At 39.2% G+C, this 13,721-nt stretch overlaps 1 protein-coding gene across 2 annotated transcripts in view; it reads right to left on the bottom strand.

The window, feature by feature from the left end:
- The window catches only part of SNX9 (sorting nexin 9), a 63,923-nt gene that overhangs the window by 25,835 nt on the left and 24,367 nt on the right, over positions 1-13,721 (bottom strand). Inside the window, exons 5-6 of one of the 2 annotated variants that reach the window (XM_074818844.1) lie at positions 2,097-2,283; positions 1,191-1,341 (exon numbers count right to left, since the gene is read on the bottom strand). In XM_074818844.1, coding sequence (XP_074674945.1) covers positions 1,191-1,341; positions 2,097-2,283 — 338 coding nt within the window. Of the gene's footprint in view, positions 1-1,190; positions 1,345-2,096; positions 2,284-13,721 lie in introns of both variants that reach the window. The other variant, XM_074818843.1, reaches the window with a different exon arrangement.

Genomic DNA, 13,721 nt, shown 5'->3' with positions numbered 1-13,721 from the left:
CTCCATTGCAGTCTACCCTCTCTGGAAATGCGTACACACACACACACGCTCACACGCACTGTCCTGCCGTTTCAGATTATGAGAATTCATTCAATCATCTGAAAGAACAACGACCTGCAGATTTATCAAGTCTTTTAAACAGGAGTTATATTAAAGAATTTATCCACCAATTAGAAAGAAAACCACACACATAACACAAAAATCACTGTAACGTCCTTAAACTCTGCATAAAAAGTCTTATAAAAAGCAAATGGTAGTCCTCTTTCTAATTAGGACGGTACTTGGCCCTTGAAGTACTGTCAACCTACTGCCTGCTTGCAGAAATATGAGTAAAGTAGGACTTACTTGACAGACAAATAACGCTCGTAAATAAGGTCAATTTTGTGCTGTTTATACTAAATGGGTTTACAACAAGTAGATGCCACAACGATGCAGAAGTACTGTTGCAAAACTGGACAAAATCTCCACAAAATTAACAACTAGTCATGCAGAGACAGTTGATTTTAGTTACATAGTGGAGGAGACCATTGTTCTACAATCCGTTTCCACTCTGCTTTCATCCACTTAAAGATAACCACACAGTAGCTTCTCAGAGTAACAGTAGTTTTAGAATAAACATTAAGTTGTAACATGAGATAATGCCAGTATAACCCTGACAAAGCTTCCTACTACTGTAAGATTTTCATCTTTAAAAAAAAATTTAAAAAAAAAAATAAATCAAGCTTTGTGGCCCAAGAATCAACCTGGGTGATGCACAAATATAGAACAGAACCTTTCCCCACTCTAGCAACTCAAATTGCTCACAAACTCTGGGGGAACATCTCTGATCAGTCTTGCTGTATGGACAAGCCATCCATCACCTTTAATTTTCACTAACCACACATAGTGTTAAAGACAGTTACATTTTAAGGACTGGTCGGCCCAGAAGTTCAGACCTTGTAAAAGCGTCATTTGTCTGTACAACCTCCAAAAAATATACAGCTTTGTCACGTACTTTCAGGCTTTCATGGATCTGTGTTCTCTGATCACACAGGGAGAACACTGAACTACAAATCCATATCCACTTCTAGCCCAAAACTGTAATATTTACATTGCATATTTCAAAAAGGTTGAATAGTCACACATTTACATATCTTGACAAATTCCAATTTTCTTCAATATATACACATTTGCCCTGCATTTTCCATTACTTGTTAAGTGGTAATTTCATAGCAGCTGCACGAGAATTTCCACGCTGGACCCCTCCAGCTTCTGATGCTTCAGTCTCCTTGTAACCAAGATAAGATGGTGAAGTTGATTTTGGGTCATCCCAGTCATCATCCCAATCATCGTCATCAGCAGCTGCTGAAGTACAGGAGGGGGCAGGGGGTAGGGAAAGGAGAAAGTTATTTTCTCTTTAAAAGCAGAAGGAGCTACCTCAGCACCCATACACAAATAATCAACAAGGTAAATATATTAAGACCTAGTTCAGACTTCTATTTTGTGATTCCCCCCCAGTTACCACCATCCCCACCAAATACCGCCTGCAAAACACTACACTAGAAATCCATTGAGGGAGAGGGACTAAAAAAAAAAAAAAGAGAAAAGAGAGGAGATGCTGATGTGTTGAGATGAATTCAGTAGCGTTCCATATTCATAGACTTCAGGTTAGCATTCCCCAGTTATGGGTTCTCCTCTTAATTTAGGCTTTTACTACAAAAAGGTAGAGAAGCCTTCTGAAAGACTAGCCATTTCCTAAAATTAAGGATTTAAGAGACTAATTCTTCACAGGCCTGAGTACAAATTCAAGGGTGTTTAAAAGTTCCAGTTATGCAAGCTGAACAACATGACTAGGAATAGATCGTGTATGAACAAAACTTTGGCTTGCCAGATTTCCATATATGTTTGAGGTGTCTGTTACTGTGGATCTGATTTTATTTTTAAAAAGGTATTATTTTAGTGTCCAGTTTACCCATGTGGCAATGTGCTACTAGGAAACAGGTTTTGTTTTGTTTTTTAAATAAGCTGTATTCTATAGTTAAGAAAGATGAAGCAATTCTTACCTCTACTGTCCACCTACTCTAATATATTCAAAATTAAGAGAATTGTTAGCACACCTGGTCCTTGATATGCCTGTGGATGACCAAATGTTGTTGCTGCTGCCTCCCAGTTATTTGAAGCACTGTTTCTTTGGCCAGCTGCACTTTCAGGTTTCGTTGCCCAGCTGTCAACAGCATTTCCATTATCCCAGTTCCCAGACTTCCCAACATTCCAGCTGGACCAAGGATCACTGGCATTGTTTGCCTGCATTGTATAAAGACACAAAGTAAAGAAGAAATTACTAAAGAAATGAGAAACAACAACATACTTTCTTCTTAAAGTCTTTGATCTCCTGCTGATAGGCTATGAGCTTGCATTCAACACTGATTCAATTTAGGAGCAGGTGCCAAATCTGACATTCTCAGCTACACAACTCAAATGCTGTAAGCACCTGTAAGAACTGATCAGTTTTCCAGCAATATGACACCAATACATACTAATAAGAGTGTTACATCTCCTCAGGGAAATTAAACTATTTGTTCCAAAAGTGTTAGGAAGCACTCTTACCCATGGTAATTATTTTACACCAACACCGTAAGTATGGTGCATGTGAACTATTAATTACCTAAAGCCATGGAGTAATTAGCACATTTAAAACATAAACTCAAAAGATTAGGTTTTTTCAAATGGTTATTTTATCAAACTCAGATTAGTGACTTTACTAAAGGCAAACCATAAACTGACCACCCCCACCATCACTACTGGTGTTAGAGCTTAACTCATTCACAGCAAAGATGAGGGAAGGAAACATCTGCCAGGGAACAGTCTGGCATCTCCCTGTAGACCTACTGTCTCATCTTAAGCTTCTGGTGAAGGTAATCACACATAACCTTCCACTGATGCTGTTGTGGAGGTGGAAACCTCAGTGAAAGAGCATAGAGCAGACATGTCTCTAACTACTGCATCGATTTGTCAAGTTCATCTGTCAGTAAATTGGATTAATAGCTTCGCATCTTGTTCAGCTCCTTGATTTTAACACTACACTTCGAAAAAGCATTGACTAGTTAAGTGCAGTCTACTTCAGACACTTAGTGCAGAGACTAGCTGGCAGAAAGAAAGAACCACACACAAATCAAAACCCACACACCCGAAGTGTAGGAAGAAGGAGGAGAAGGAAAGCAAACAAAACCTACAAAGCCAGTCTTGTTCAGCAGAGGGAGAAACTGAGTTTTGTAAAAGGAAGTCTCAAAACCTACAGAAGCCAGTGCATTATTTTTATCATGAAGCATATCAAAGAAGGGATGCCTAATATAAATTAATTGCTATCAGACTATAACATTTACATGTACAGAAAATAAAACTCCCACTAAAAGTCAAATTACTCTCTGTAAAAACATTGAGTAAGTTTGTTTCTTACACAAAATAAAGTACAGCTACTCCTCATTCCATTTTTTCTACTAAAAATTCTCTCCTCTCATTTCAGCTTCAAGATACTACTTAGGAATAAGAGCACTCGCTTCAGTTTTTCCTAAAATAATCTGACAGTCAGATTTCACAGACAGTATCAAAACTCTAGGACTTGAAAATGGTGTTGATATCATGTAACGCCTATTCTTTAGGTACAGAATCCCCAGGATCTGGAAATTATGACCAAGCCCCCAAGGTGGGGGAAATCACCTTTCAAAGGACTCACGAGAGTCAGTGGTTCTTAGGAACTGATGGAATGAGAGAGACTATGTGGACAGCTTCTATACTGATAGTTTGAGGGGATTTTTTGTGAGGATGAAACTGATGCAAGAACATGACTCTCTAAAGGAGCAGTATCGCTGAGGTCTACCCAATTCTTGGATAGCTGATGCACAGTGCTACTCTCAGCAATTACAAAGAAGCTGCTGGTAGAATATACCAGCCTGCTCTTCCTATGATGTCCACCTGCTATGAGTTTAAAGAGAAATAATCATACGTGCCATCAGTCAGCGCTGCTTATCTTTGCTAAATGACAACACACGCTGGGGTTCAACCACATGGAAAAGCACGCCTGCTCCTAACATAACTTAGAGCACCTAGAAAAGAATAGTTTGCATAATACTCATTTGCCTGTACTTCTGCAATATATGTTGTGCTGATCACTGGCAAATGAAAGCCCAGAAGTAGGACGATTGCCAAAAGGCTGAGTAAAGTTTTCCTCTTCTCTTTAGTTCATATGAAATCCGGTACATGAGTGGGTGGCAAAGAAACCTTAAAATGTGCTGCAAAACAAGGGGGAGGCAATAATATTAACACTGGGTACACTACTGAAGAACGACTGTCAAGAGCTATCATCACCAAACTTGCAGACAGTTGCTGATATACACTAAATGCTGTACAGCAAGGGGAAATGGATTACTTAAATAGCCCTCTCAGATGTCTCATCTCTGTACCTATATGGAAGCACTATTCAAATCAGAAAATTTTATTTCTGAGGTGTCCAAGAAAGCTCTGGGGTAAGCTTTTGCCCCTTGATGTATCACCCACAGACTATAAAAGGGCTGAGATATGCTATTCCCACTCAGCTCCTTTCAGCCAAAGGGTCCACATTTCTTTCTGAGGCACTGGGGAAGAGGGTAAGAGATGGGTTAGGACAAAAAGCATTTACAGGTCTCCTTTTATCTTTCTCCAAATGTTTGCCTACGTGCACACACACTGTGGACACTTCTAAGTGGTAGCCAAAAATCAATAAATGCGGACAAGGGTTCAGGAATCAGGCCTGTCATCCTCAAGGTCCCGTAGCACTGTGTAGGACCAAGTAAAGACAGAGCATTTATTAAAAGGGTAATCTCAGCTCCAGTCAGCAGTTCTGTGGATCTCAGCAGCTGACAAATTCCATATAAGAAGCCATTCATGTGGCTTCACTCTGGTTGAATAAACCCTAATTAAGCCAGCAAGTATTTTGTAAGTGATTAAATTACATGTTCTCACACCTTTAGTTTTCCATAACTGAAATTCACAATCCTCTGATCTCTCTTGAGTCAGCACAAAGAAGATGAAGAGTCCATGCAAAAAGCTGTTATTTAGTCAGTGTAACTTGATACAGCACACCTAATATCCAAGTATGCAAGCAATCTCAAATGCAAACGCACAAAAAGAAATGCCACATCACACATAATTAAGACGTTAATCAACCTTCAAATGAAGCATTGCATCTCTTTGCTCCTCAAGGTAACATCAAACAAGTACACTGAGATTAAATTCAAGGATGAACTCCTTAAAAGCAGCTGATTTTCCCTTTTGTAAACTATTATGGACTTACCCACTCCTACTGTTCTAGGGGAAAAACCACCATAAAAAGGCTATTTGGGGAACAGACAGAGGGAACACATTACTGAATATTTTAAGTCTTCCATTAAGGGCAGATTCAAGTTCACTATAGAAACAGATCATTACTGTTGGGGGGCTGGGGGAGGGGAGAAGCAGTATAGTATGTTTTTAAAGATCTAATAATAGTTAAATGAGAAAAAATTCCACAACAGGAAAATCCTCAGCTTGGCAGTGGAATGTCAATATCTTTACCAAATGAATCATGAATTAAATAGGAAGAAGTGACATCTTTGCTATTTTCTACAGAATCCAAAGTTATAGACAGTAAAGCTAAGGTAAGTCATTAACACATCTTTTTGCCCTGGATATTTTTTTGACCTCTTGGCCAACTAATTTGTTCCTGGCAGACTCCTTCCTTATATTAATGGATGCTCCTGATGGACAAATAGATCCATCTATTCTATTCCTCAGGGACAAAAGCTGAAAGAAACATGATGTTCAGATGCTAAAACTAAGTTGAGGACCTAAAAAGATCTAGGTAACTGTGCCATCAAAAATGACAACCTCCAACCGTAAGAAATACACCTTGAAATCTACTCAGACACAGAAGCCATACTGAAGCAGTGAGTTCAGAAAGTAAGTCTGATCAGATCAAGGGAAGTCCAGGACAGCCAAAGCTGCAATGAGAAGTGTTATGCTCTTGAAGAGAAGTTGAGAAGAGACAGACAGCACAGAGAAATGGCAGAAAATACAAGAAAAGTCATGATGGCTCAGTTGAATATCTCACAGTAATGAACATACCTCTCCAGTTTCATACCTGCCTTAGTTACCTTGCATGGAGACAAAGGCCTTAGGCATACTCACGCATTACACTAAACTCAAGTTCTTTGGATAACAGCCTCTGAACAGATACATAAAAAAAGTAAGTGAATACAGACAGTCACCCTAAAACTCCTCCGGGAAGAGATGTGTAAAGCTAAAAGTCTACTCTGCAGCAATCACAGAACTGCATTCACTGTGCTGTATTTACCATAGAGCAAGTGTGCACATTAGCAGATACTGAAGTAGCTGCCATGCCCATGATATTTTATGCCCAAGCTTTCTCCCAGGTAAACCAATACCTTAGCATTGTGGTTCCTGTGCACTTCTTCCTCTTCTGAAGGAAGGCCCTCTTTTCTGTTGTACAATTTAAACATGTTTTCTCCTTAAAGAAATCCTCTAGAAAAGGCAAAAGTGGAGATGGGCTAGACTTTAAGGGATAACCAGCCTTATGGACTCACATACTAGAATGTTCCTGTGGATAAATACATGAAAGCAACAGCAGAGAAGACCTCCCGAAGCAGGTGTCAAGAAGGCCGTAGCAACGATGTCCAAGGAAACCATTTGTTCCGCAGCTGCTCCTGTCATCACTTCCTTCCAGAGGAAACCATCATCCAGCACCTCCACTCCCAGTCCCACTGTTCCTTCATAAAGTAGTCCCTGCAAAGGAGTTGGGCTTTACCTGCTCACAAATGACAAAGTCAAGGCACACCCACTGGATGCTCCTTGCTTTCAGCAGGATAAAAAACCCAAACCACTAGCGGAACAACTGAGCTACTACCGTGAAGAGCAGAGCAGTTAGTTTTTTGTTTTTCTCCCACTGCCAACCCCATTTCCTTACCTGTGAGGTTATTCACAGCTAGAGTGGACTAAAGACTGAATTGCTTCTGCACAGTGCAGGCACAGAATTTCCATCTATTAACTCCTGATTCAGCTCAAAAAACTAGCCATGTTTGAAGTACAGAATGGTTTTTTAGAAAGATTCGTAATTTAGACTTGAGCAAACAATACTCAGTGATGGGATGAGGGGAGGGAAAACACATCTATTGTCACCCTCACTGCTTAAAGCAATTTTTATTTTTTTTAATTAAAGTTTGCTTAGTTTCAACTTTCAGCCACTAAAAATCCTGTATACATTTACTCAATGAAGCTCTCAGGCTTCTGTCTTTATTACTCACACCTGCATATGTAAATGACAATCAAGTCACCTCTTTACATCCTTGACTTTGCTTGAGATTATTTCAATCCCTAACGGTTTCTTCTTCTTGAAACAAAGATGAGAAATCTCAGACAGTTTTCCAAGTAGCAGTCACAGCAATGCCAGAAACAGAAGAAAGACTCCCTGTTTCTCTCTGATGTTCTCTAACCTTTGTAGCCTGATCCTGGGATGTCTAAACAAGGCTTTATCCTTCCTTTTTGTGAAAAGCACACTCTATTTTTGTTTGGGAACAGAGGAGAGGGATTTCCTTTGTTGCCTTGTTTAGGAGGAGCAGTTGAAGAGTATTACTGCCTAAGACTTTTCAGCTTACCACTTTCAATTACAAATGCCCACGATTCCACCTCAGAATAAGTGCTCAGTGAACAAGGAACAAAAAAAAATTAAAACCAGGAAGGAAACTATATACTGCAGCAAGCTCCCTGCTGTGGTGAAGGGGACTATGCAACACATGCATGTCATATGCCACTAAGTGTGCAAGCAAGGAGAAACACTCATAGGAGGGCTGACAAGATTGTCACCATTATCAAGTTAAAATACTCTTTATACAGTCAATGCCAAACTACTAGACTACAAGGCTACCTCATGAAATAAGTCAAATTCAAACAAAGCTATAAGAAAAAGAGCACGCAAACACGGTAAATTGTGGAAAACTGACTATTTCAATAGTCAGATTTCGCCTGAGGCTATGGGTGCAAAGGTGAGGTGTGATCACAGTACTACAGTTTAACAACTTGCTGCCTGAGCCTTTACATTCCACTGGGACACCCACAAAAAAAAGCTCAAGACAACTCCATAATTGGAATTGGTACAATCACTGTCATATGTTAGACAGTTATTTTTTAATACGTGAATGCAATTCATTTCAAAGCAAGCCAGCCACTGATTCCAGTACTGTGTGGAAGTCACTGCCTAGTACTTTGGTTAAACAAGAATTGGTCACAAATTCCCATTACTGGTTTGAATGCAATCCTGCGATTAAGATGGGGTGGGGGGAGGAAAGAGTTGCTTTCAAATTACATGTAGCAATGGAGGATGTTATAGTGTCATTATCTGTAACAGGAACTAGAAGTTACTTATCATGAAAGCCAAATCAGCATAAAACACTCTGGGTATTTTTTTTAAATTTTATCTTTTCTACTTCTGAACAGTTCTAACCCACCAGTTTTGCTTATACTTCTTTTTAGGTATCTTTTGCACTATGCCCTTCTAGACATGACTTATGCACACACAGAAGCAACTTTACACTTAATCTTAGAAACATGGACATTTATGCAGAGTAAAGGTTTATTAGTCAAGGAAGCAATAATTTCCAAAAATCCAGAAACAATTGTAACTTCCATGGTGAACCTACCTGCATATTTTAAGCTCATTCAGCATACTGGTTTAACAAGACAAACCGGACTTAACCAAACATGAGTGAGTCACATTTCCCATGACAACACTTCTACTTTACTGCACACACAGCAATGTCAGAGAACGGAAATGCTGTTACAGGAATGCAATAACATGTATGTCAAAATTTCCATGTAAGTAGAATAGTGTGATCTTAATAAGAGCACTATATTTATTTTATTCAATCTTAGCATTCATTGCTGCTCATAGCAGCTGGGGGGGGGGGAAGCCATGGTATGCAAATTAAACAATGAACTACCAATTTGCCTTTCCAGCACTAAGTTGCAAGGAGTGGAAGAGATATGAGAAGTAAAGCTCTGGGAATAGCTTCTTTACTGTCCTCCTTATGCACGTTCAACAACTTACATCTACACACCAGGTAACTGAAGAATTGCCTCAGCTCCTGCACACCAAACTACGTATTTTCACTACTGCTTATTCATCCTGCCCATACTGAAGCCCCACAGCTTTCTGAAAGGAAAGGGTTTTCTACACATAAGACAGTCCATCTGTTTTCATATCCATCAACAGCTGTGTAGCAGTTGATCTTTCTTCTACTGAGAGAGAAACTATCCCAAGTGATTTCACACTTACCACTGGATAAAACAATGCAAACATGAGAGGTTTGTTAGTAGCTTCCTATACCTACTCATAGGGCCTTGCTGCTCTGCCCACAACATAACTGAAGACACAAAGAAACATGTGGATTCAATAAGGTCACACTGGAATTAACTGAAAAATTTGCAATTCACAAAAATGCTAACTCTCAGAATACTTATTTTATCCAGAACTAAGGGGAGCTGTACAGTCATCTTCATACAGAAGTAGACTTGGCAGTGATTACAGAATCAGTGTCAAGAAAAGGGAACAAACTCCTCTACAAATGCAACTTATGGTTAGCTACAAGAACTATTTTTATATCTTAAATACTGTCAAGCCACATGTACAGCTCTTACGTCAACATAGCTGGTGATCCACTTGCACCGTGAAACAGACAGGCAATACTCTAATTTCATTTATACATTTTTAATAATAGTTTTCTATTCTCCAGAGAGGGAGAAAAACAAGGGCTAGACTTTAAGCTCTAGAGGGAAGAGAAACCATACAGACTAAAATATGTAGTATACTGAAATTTAGAGCATTTCTATCCTGTATGTCAGGCTGTAAACAGGTAGACTACATTATGGCTAATGGTACATACAGTTTGTTTACAGACTACTAATGAGACTACTGTACAGATTAAAAAGTTTTAGCTTCTTAATAAGGAGAAGTAGTTTAGGCCAATATAGTTGCAATTTAGATTTAACTTAGATGAAATCTAAGTAACTCAGATAAACGCTACTGTGAAAACAGAAAGTTGATATTTCTTCACAACTTTTAAAACATTTTAAGTTAGATAAATGAAAAAACACCACAAGTTGTGGTTTAGAATGTAGAGAGTGATCATTGCTGTTAAAACAGCAGTTTCTGAACCCAGAACATGTGCAAAATAAATGCAAGTACATCTGTGATGGAGAAGCACTAGTCTTGATCACAAAAAGCCCAAAACCAAGCAGTTGGAGGAGATTACTTGAAATGAATTTTACATTAATGCTTGTATTTCCATACATTAATTACGAAGTCTGCAAATGCCACCAAGCTAACACAACCTCTTGGTCAACTGCAATGAGAAACACTATTTAAAAGCATGAAACAGGTTATCCGTTGTTGCTACAGCTCCTGGAGGCAACTCAGCATCAAAGTAATACCACAAGAGAAAAATATACCACTCATTTTTCATCAGAAATGAGAAATTTTGTGTTCAGTGTATTTCAAGATATTTATTTGGTTTGACCTGCCATAATTTATATTAATTTCAGTGCCATTATTGCCAGTGTTATTCTAATACCAGAAGAGTTTACACGTAACTTACTTCAAAACATATACGCAATTCTAACAAATAGAAAAAACAGTAAGTGCTGATATACCTACTCACTGATTGTTCCAAATGATAGTTTAAAACTAGCACCCTGCATTGTCACTCTGAGGAACAGTGGACTGACAGAGAAGAAAGATTTCTCATTCCCTTTGCTTTCTCTGTTTGAGGGCTACAAGATCAAAACAGCACGAGACTCATGCAAAAGCCATGCAACAACCTCCATCTTTGGCAACTAAGAGTTACTTGCATTGTATTTTGTTGAGTAATTTTTTAAGGCTTTTCAGACATTAAACCACAAATGTTATGGGCAGATGTAATATTAAATTCTCCTATCTGCTTTCCTCTGAGTGTAAAAATAGTCACCTTGAGCATTTTTTTTCCCCCTTGTTTGTGTATAATTAGCTTCATTACTTCCTCCAATTTCTTTCATCTCCCCAATATCTTCTACAGGTAGCTCTTCCAGAGAGCAGCTGCAAGCTTTACCAAGGCAGCTGTTGCTGGAACACTACTGATGCAATGAATGAGTTGGGGAAGAGTAAAGTGCCACGGGTCATGCAGAATTCTTCTCTTCTCCTTCGGAAGTACATCTGTGCCCCTTTTCATCTGTAGCAAACCCGGGTAAGGTGCAGCACCAAAGTGTTGCTGTGGTCATTGTCTTTCTCAGTGAATAAAAGGAAGTAAAAGCAGCTGCTTTTAATTATTCAGGAGAATATTTAGAGAACAACAAATAACCTTCTCAAAAAAGGACAGACAGGGAGTAAGGCAGTATTTGAGCTGATGAGGTTTTCCTAACACCAAGAAGTTATGGATTCCAGAGTAGGAAACCAAAAGCCTCTTGTTTGCCTGGAAAGCAAAAAGGGATGGGTGTAGACAGAGGGAGAAAGTAAGTTTTGTTTTGAGAGAGAGAGAGAGAGAAAGAGAGAGAGAGAGAGATGCATGCATAGAAACTGATCTGGGAAACCTAATGAGTTAGGGTTCAGTATTACATGCAGCATTGCTACTTAAGAAAAGCAGTCATCCCCCCAGATCTAGTAGGCCATTTGAAGATATGCCAGCAAGAATATAATGTATAAAGCTAAAAAATAAATTTGTTGGAATTTTTTAAAGCCCTGTCAGAAGCACACTGCCATTTGAGATATATTTCTAAACTGATAGTCTAACTAGTTCGGAACGTTAGAAATAAAACTAAGACAGAAAAAAAAAGTTACAGACATTAAGTTTGCATTCAAATATAACTGCTTGTACTGGTTTTTGGCTGGGATAGCGTTAATTTTCTTCAGAGTAGCTGATATGGTGCTATGTTTTGGATTTGTGACCAAAACAGTGTTGATAACACAGGGATGTTTTGGTTATTGCTGAACAATGCTTGCACAGTGTCAAGGCCTCTCTCACTGTGCCCTGTCAGCAAGTAGGCTGGGGGTGCAGAAGAGGCTAAGAGGGGACACGGCTGGGACAGCTAACCCCAGCTGACCAAAAGGATATTCCATACCATATGCCATGGTGCTCAGCAACAAGTGCTACAGGAAAGAAAGAGAAAGGGGAGATGTTCAGAGCTACGCCATCTGTCTTCCCAAGTAACCCCTACATGTGATGGGGCCCTGCTTTCCTGGGGATGGCTGAACACCTGCCTGCTGATGGGAAGTGGTGAATGAACTCCTTGTTTAGCTTTGCTTGCATGCACAGCTTTTGCTTTACCCATTAGGCTGTTTTTATCCCAACCCACAAGCTTCCACACTTTTACCCTTCTCGTTCTTTCCCCATCCTGACTGGGGGGGAGTGAGCGAGCACCCAGGTGGGGTGGAGCTGCCTACTAGGGTTAAACCACAATACTGTGGTTTAACTGGTCTCTTAAAAAAAGAAAACCAAAACCACCCCACACTCACACATTTAAACTCAGCAAGATCTACTATTTTTAATAAGGCTTGGTACTGAAAGACTATGCAACAACCTGGATTTTTTTACTTACTGTTTGAAGAATGGAAGGAATTACAAGAATTAAAACATTTCTTGATTTATTGAAATTGGGGAGTGAGGTGTATGTTACATGTAAGTTAAAGTGACTTACAGAAAGTAATTTCTTCAAGACAGTAGTAGTAAGAAAAATCCCCAAGCATCCAGTTTATTTAGAAGTGCTTTTATAAAGTCTTATTGTAATAAACTCATACCCCCTATGTTACTATAAAATATAATAGATAGCATAAAATGTCAGCATTTAGAAAAGCTGCTATTTCTTTTTCAGTCCACCAGACTACATGTAGAAACATTTTAGCCTCCACAACTGTGCCACAACTCCAGCATCGATTCTCTTATATTGACATATAATTTGTCAGTTTTTTCTTTGCTCTCCACAGCCTGAACACACAAGTGGCATTTAAGATGAAGTGCTTTGTATGACGACCTAATCACTCATTAAGGCACTTTAAAAGAGTAAGTCAATTGCTTGCAACTGTGCATCTGAACACAGATCAATCCAAAGTGTCTGAGTGAGCTCGTTTTAAAAAATGTAAATGTTATCATAACCAAATGCAGAGTAATACATCTAGGAAGAAGGGTCATACCCACAAAGATTGTATTCTTATAAGCAGTGGCTCTAAAAGGGAAGCTAGTATGCAGGGGATGAGCAACCGATGCAATATCACAGGTATCAATGCAATCTTTCACTGCATCAGGCTTTTCCTGACCATGCAACAGGATGGTTCCTGCTGTGAAAAAACAGGAAAACAAAAGATCCAAACACAGTAGTCTGAGAAAATTTGCTTCCTCTGCATCTTGTGTGGCCTTGGCTGCATCCAGGTGCACACTCTCCTCCTCCCTCTCTCCTATTAATGTTACCAATATAGTTTTACTATAATACACTATGGTACACTGGTCCCCCCAGCTGTCTCAGCATTTGAAGGATAATGGACACTTGTAAGAGTAAGGCACTGACACAGATAAGACAAGCTGTTTGCCTGAAGTTACTCCTTTCCAAAACCTATTATGAAGAAACTGCAACTTCTATGTATTACTGGCCCAGTATACTGCTGATCCCGTGTGAACTGTATTAGGAAGTGACTG

The sequence above is a fragment of the Strix aluco genome, chromosome 3 (genome assembly GCF_031877795.1).
Source record: "Strix aluco isolate bStrAlu1 chromosome 3, bStrAlu1.hap1, whole genome shotgun sequence".
In the NCBI taxonomy this organism is placed as follows: Eukaryota; Metazoa; Chordata; class Aves; order Strigiformes; family Strigidae; genus Strix; species Strix aluco.
Note: the sequence above shows the minus strand (reverse complement) of the source record. Positions and strands in the feature narration are given on the sequence as shown.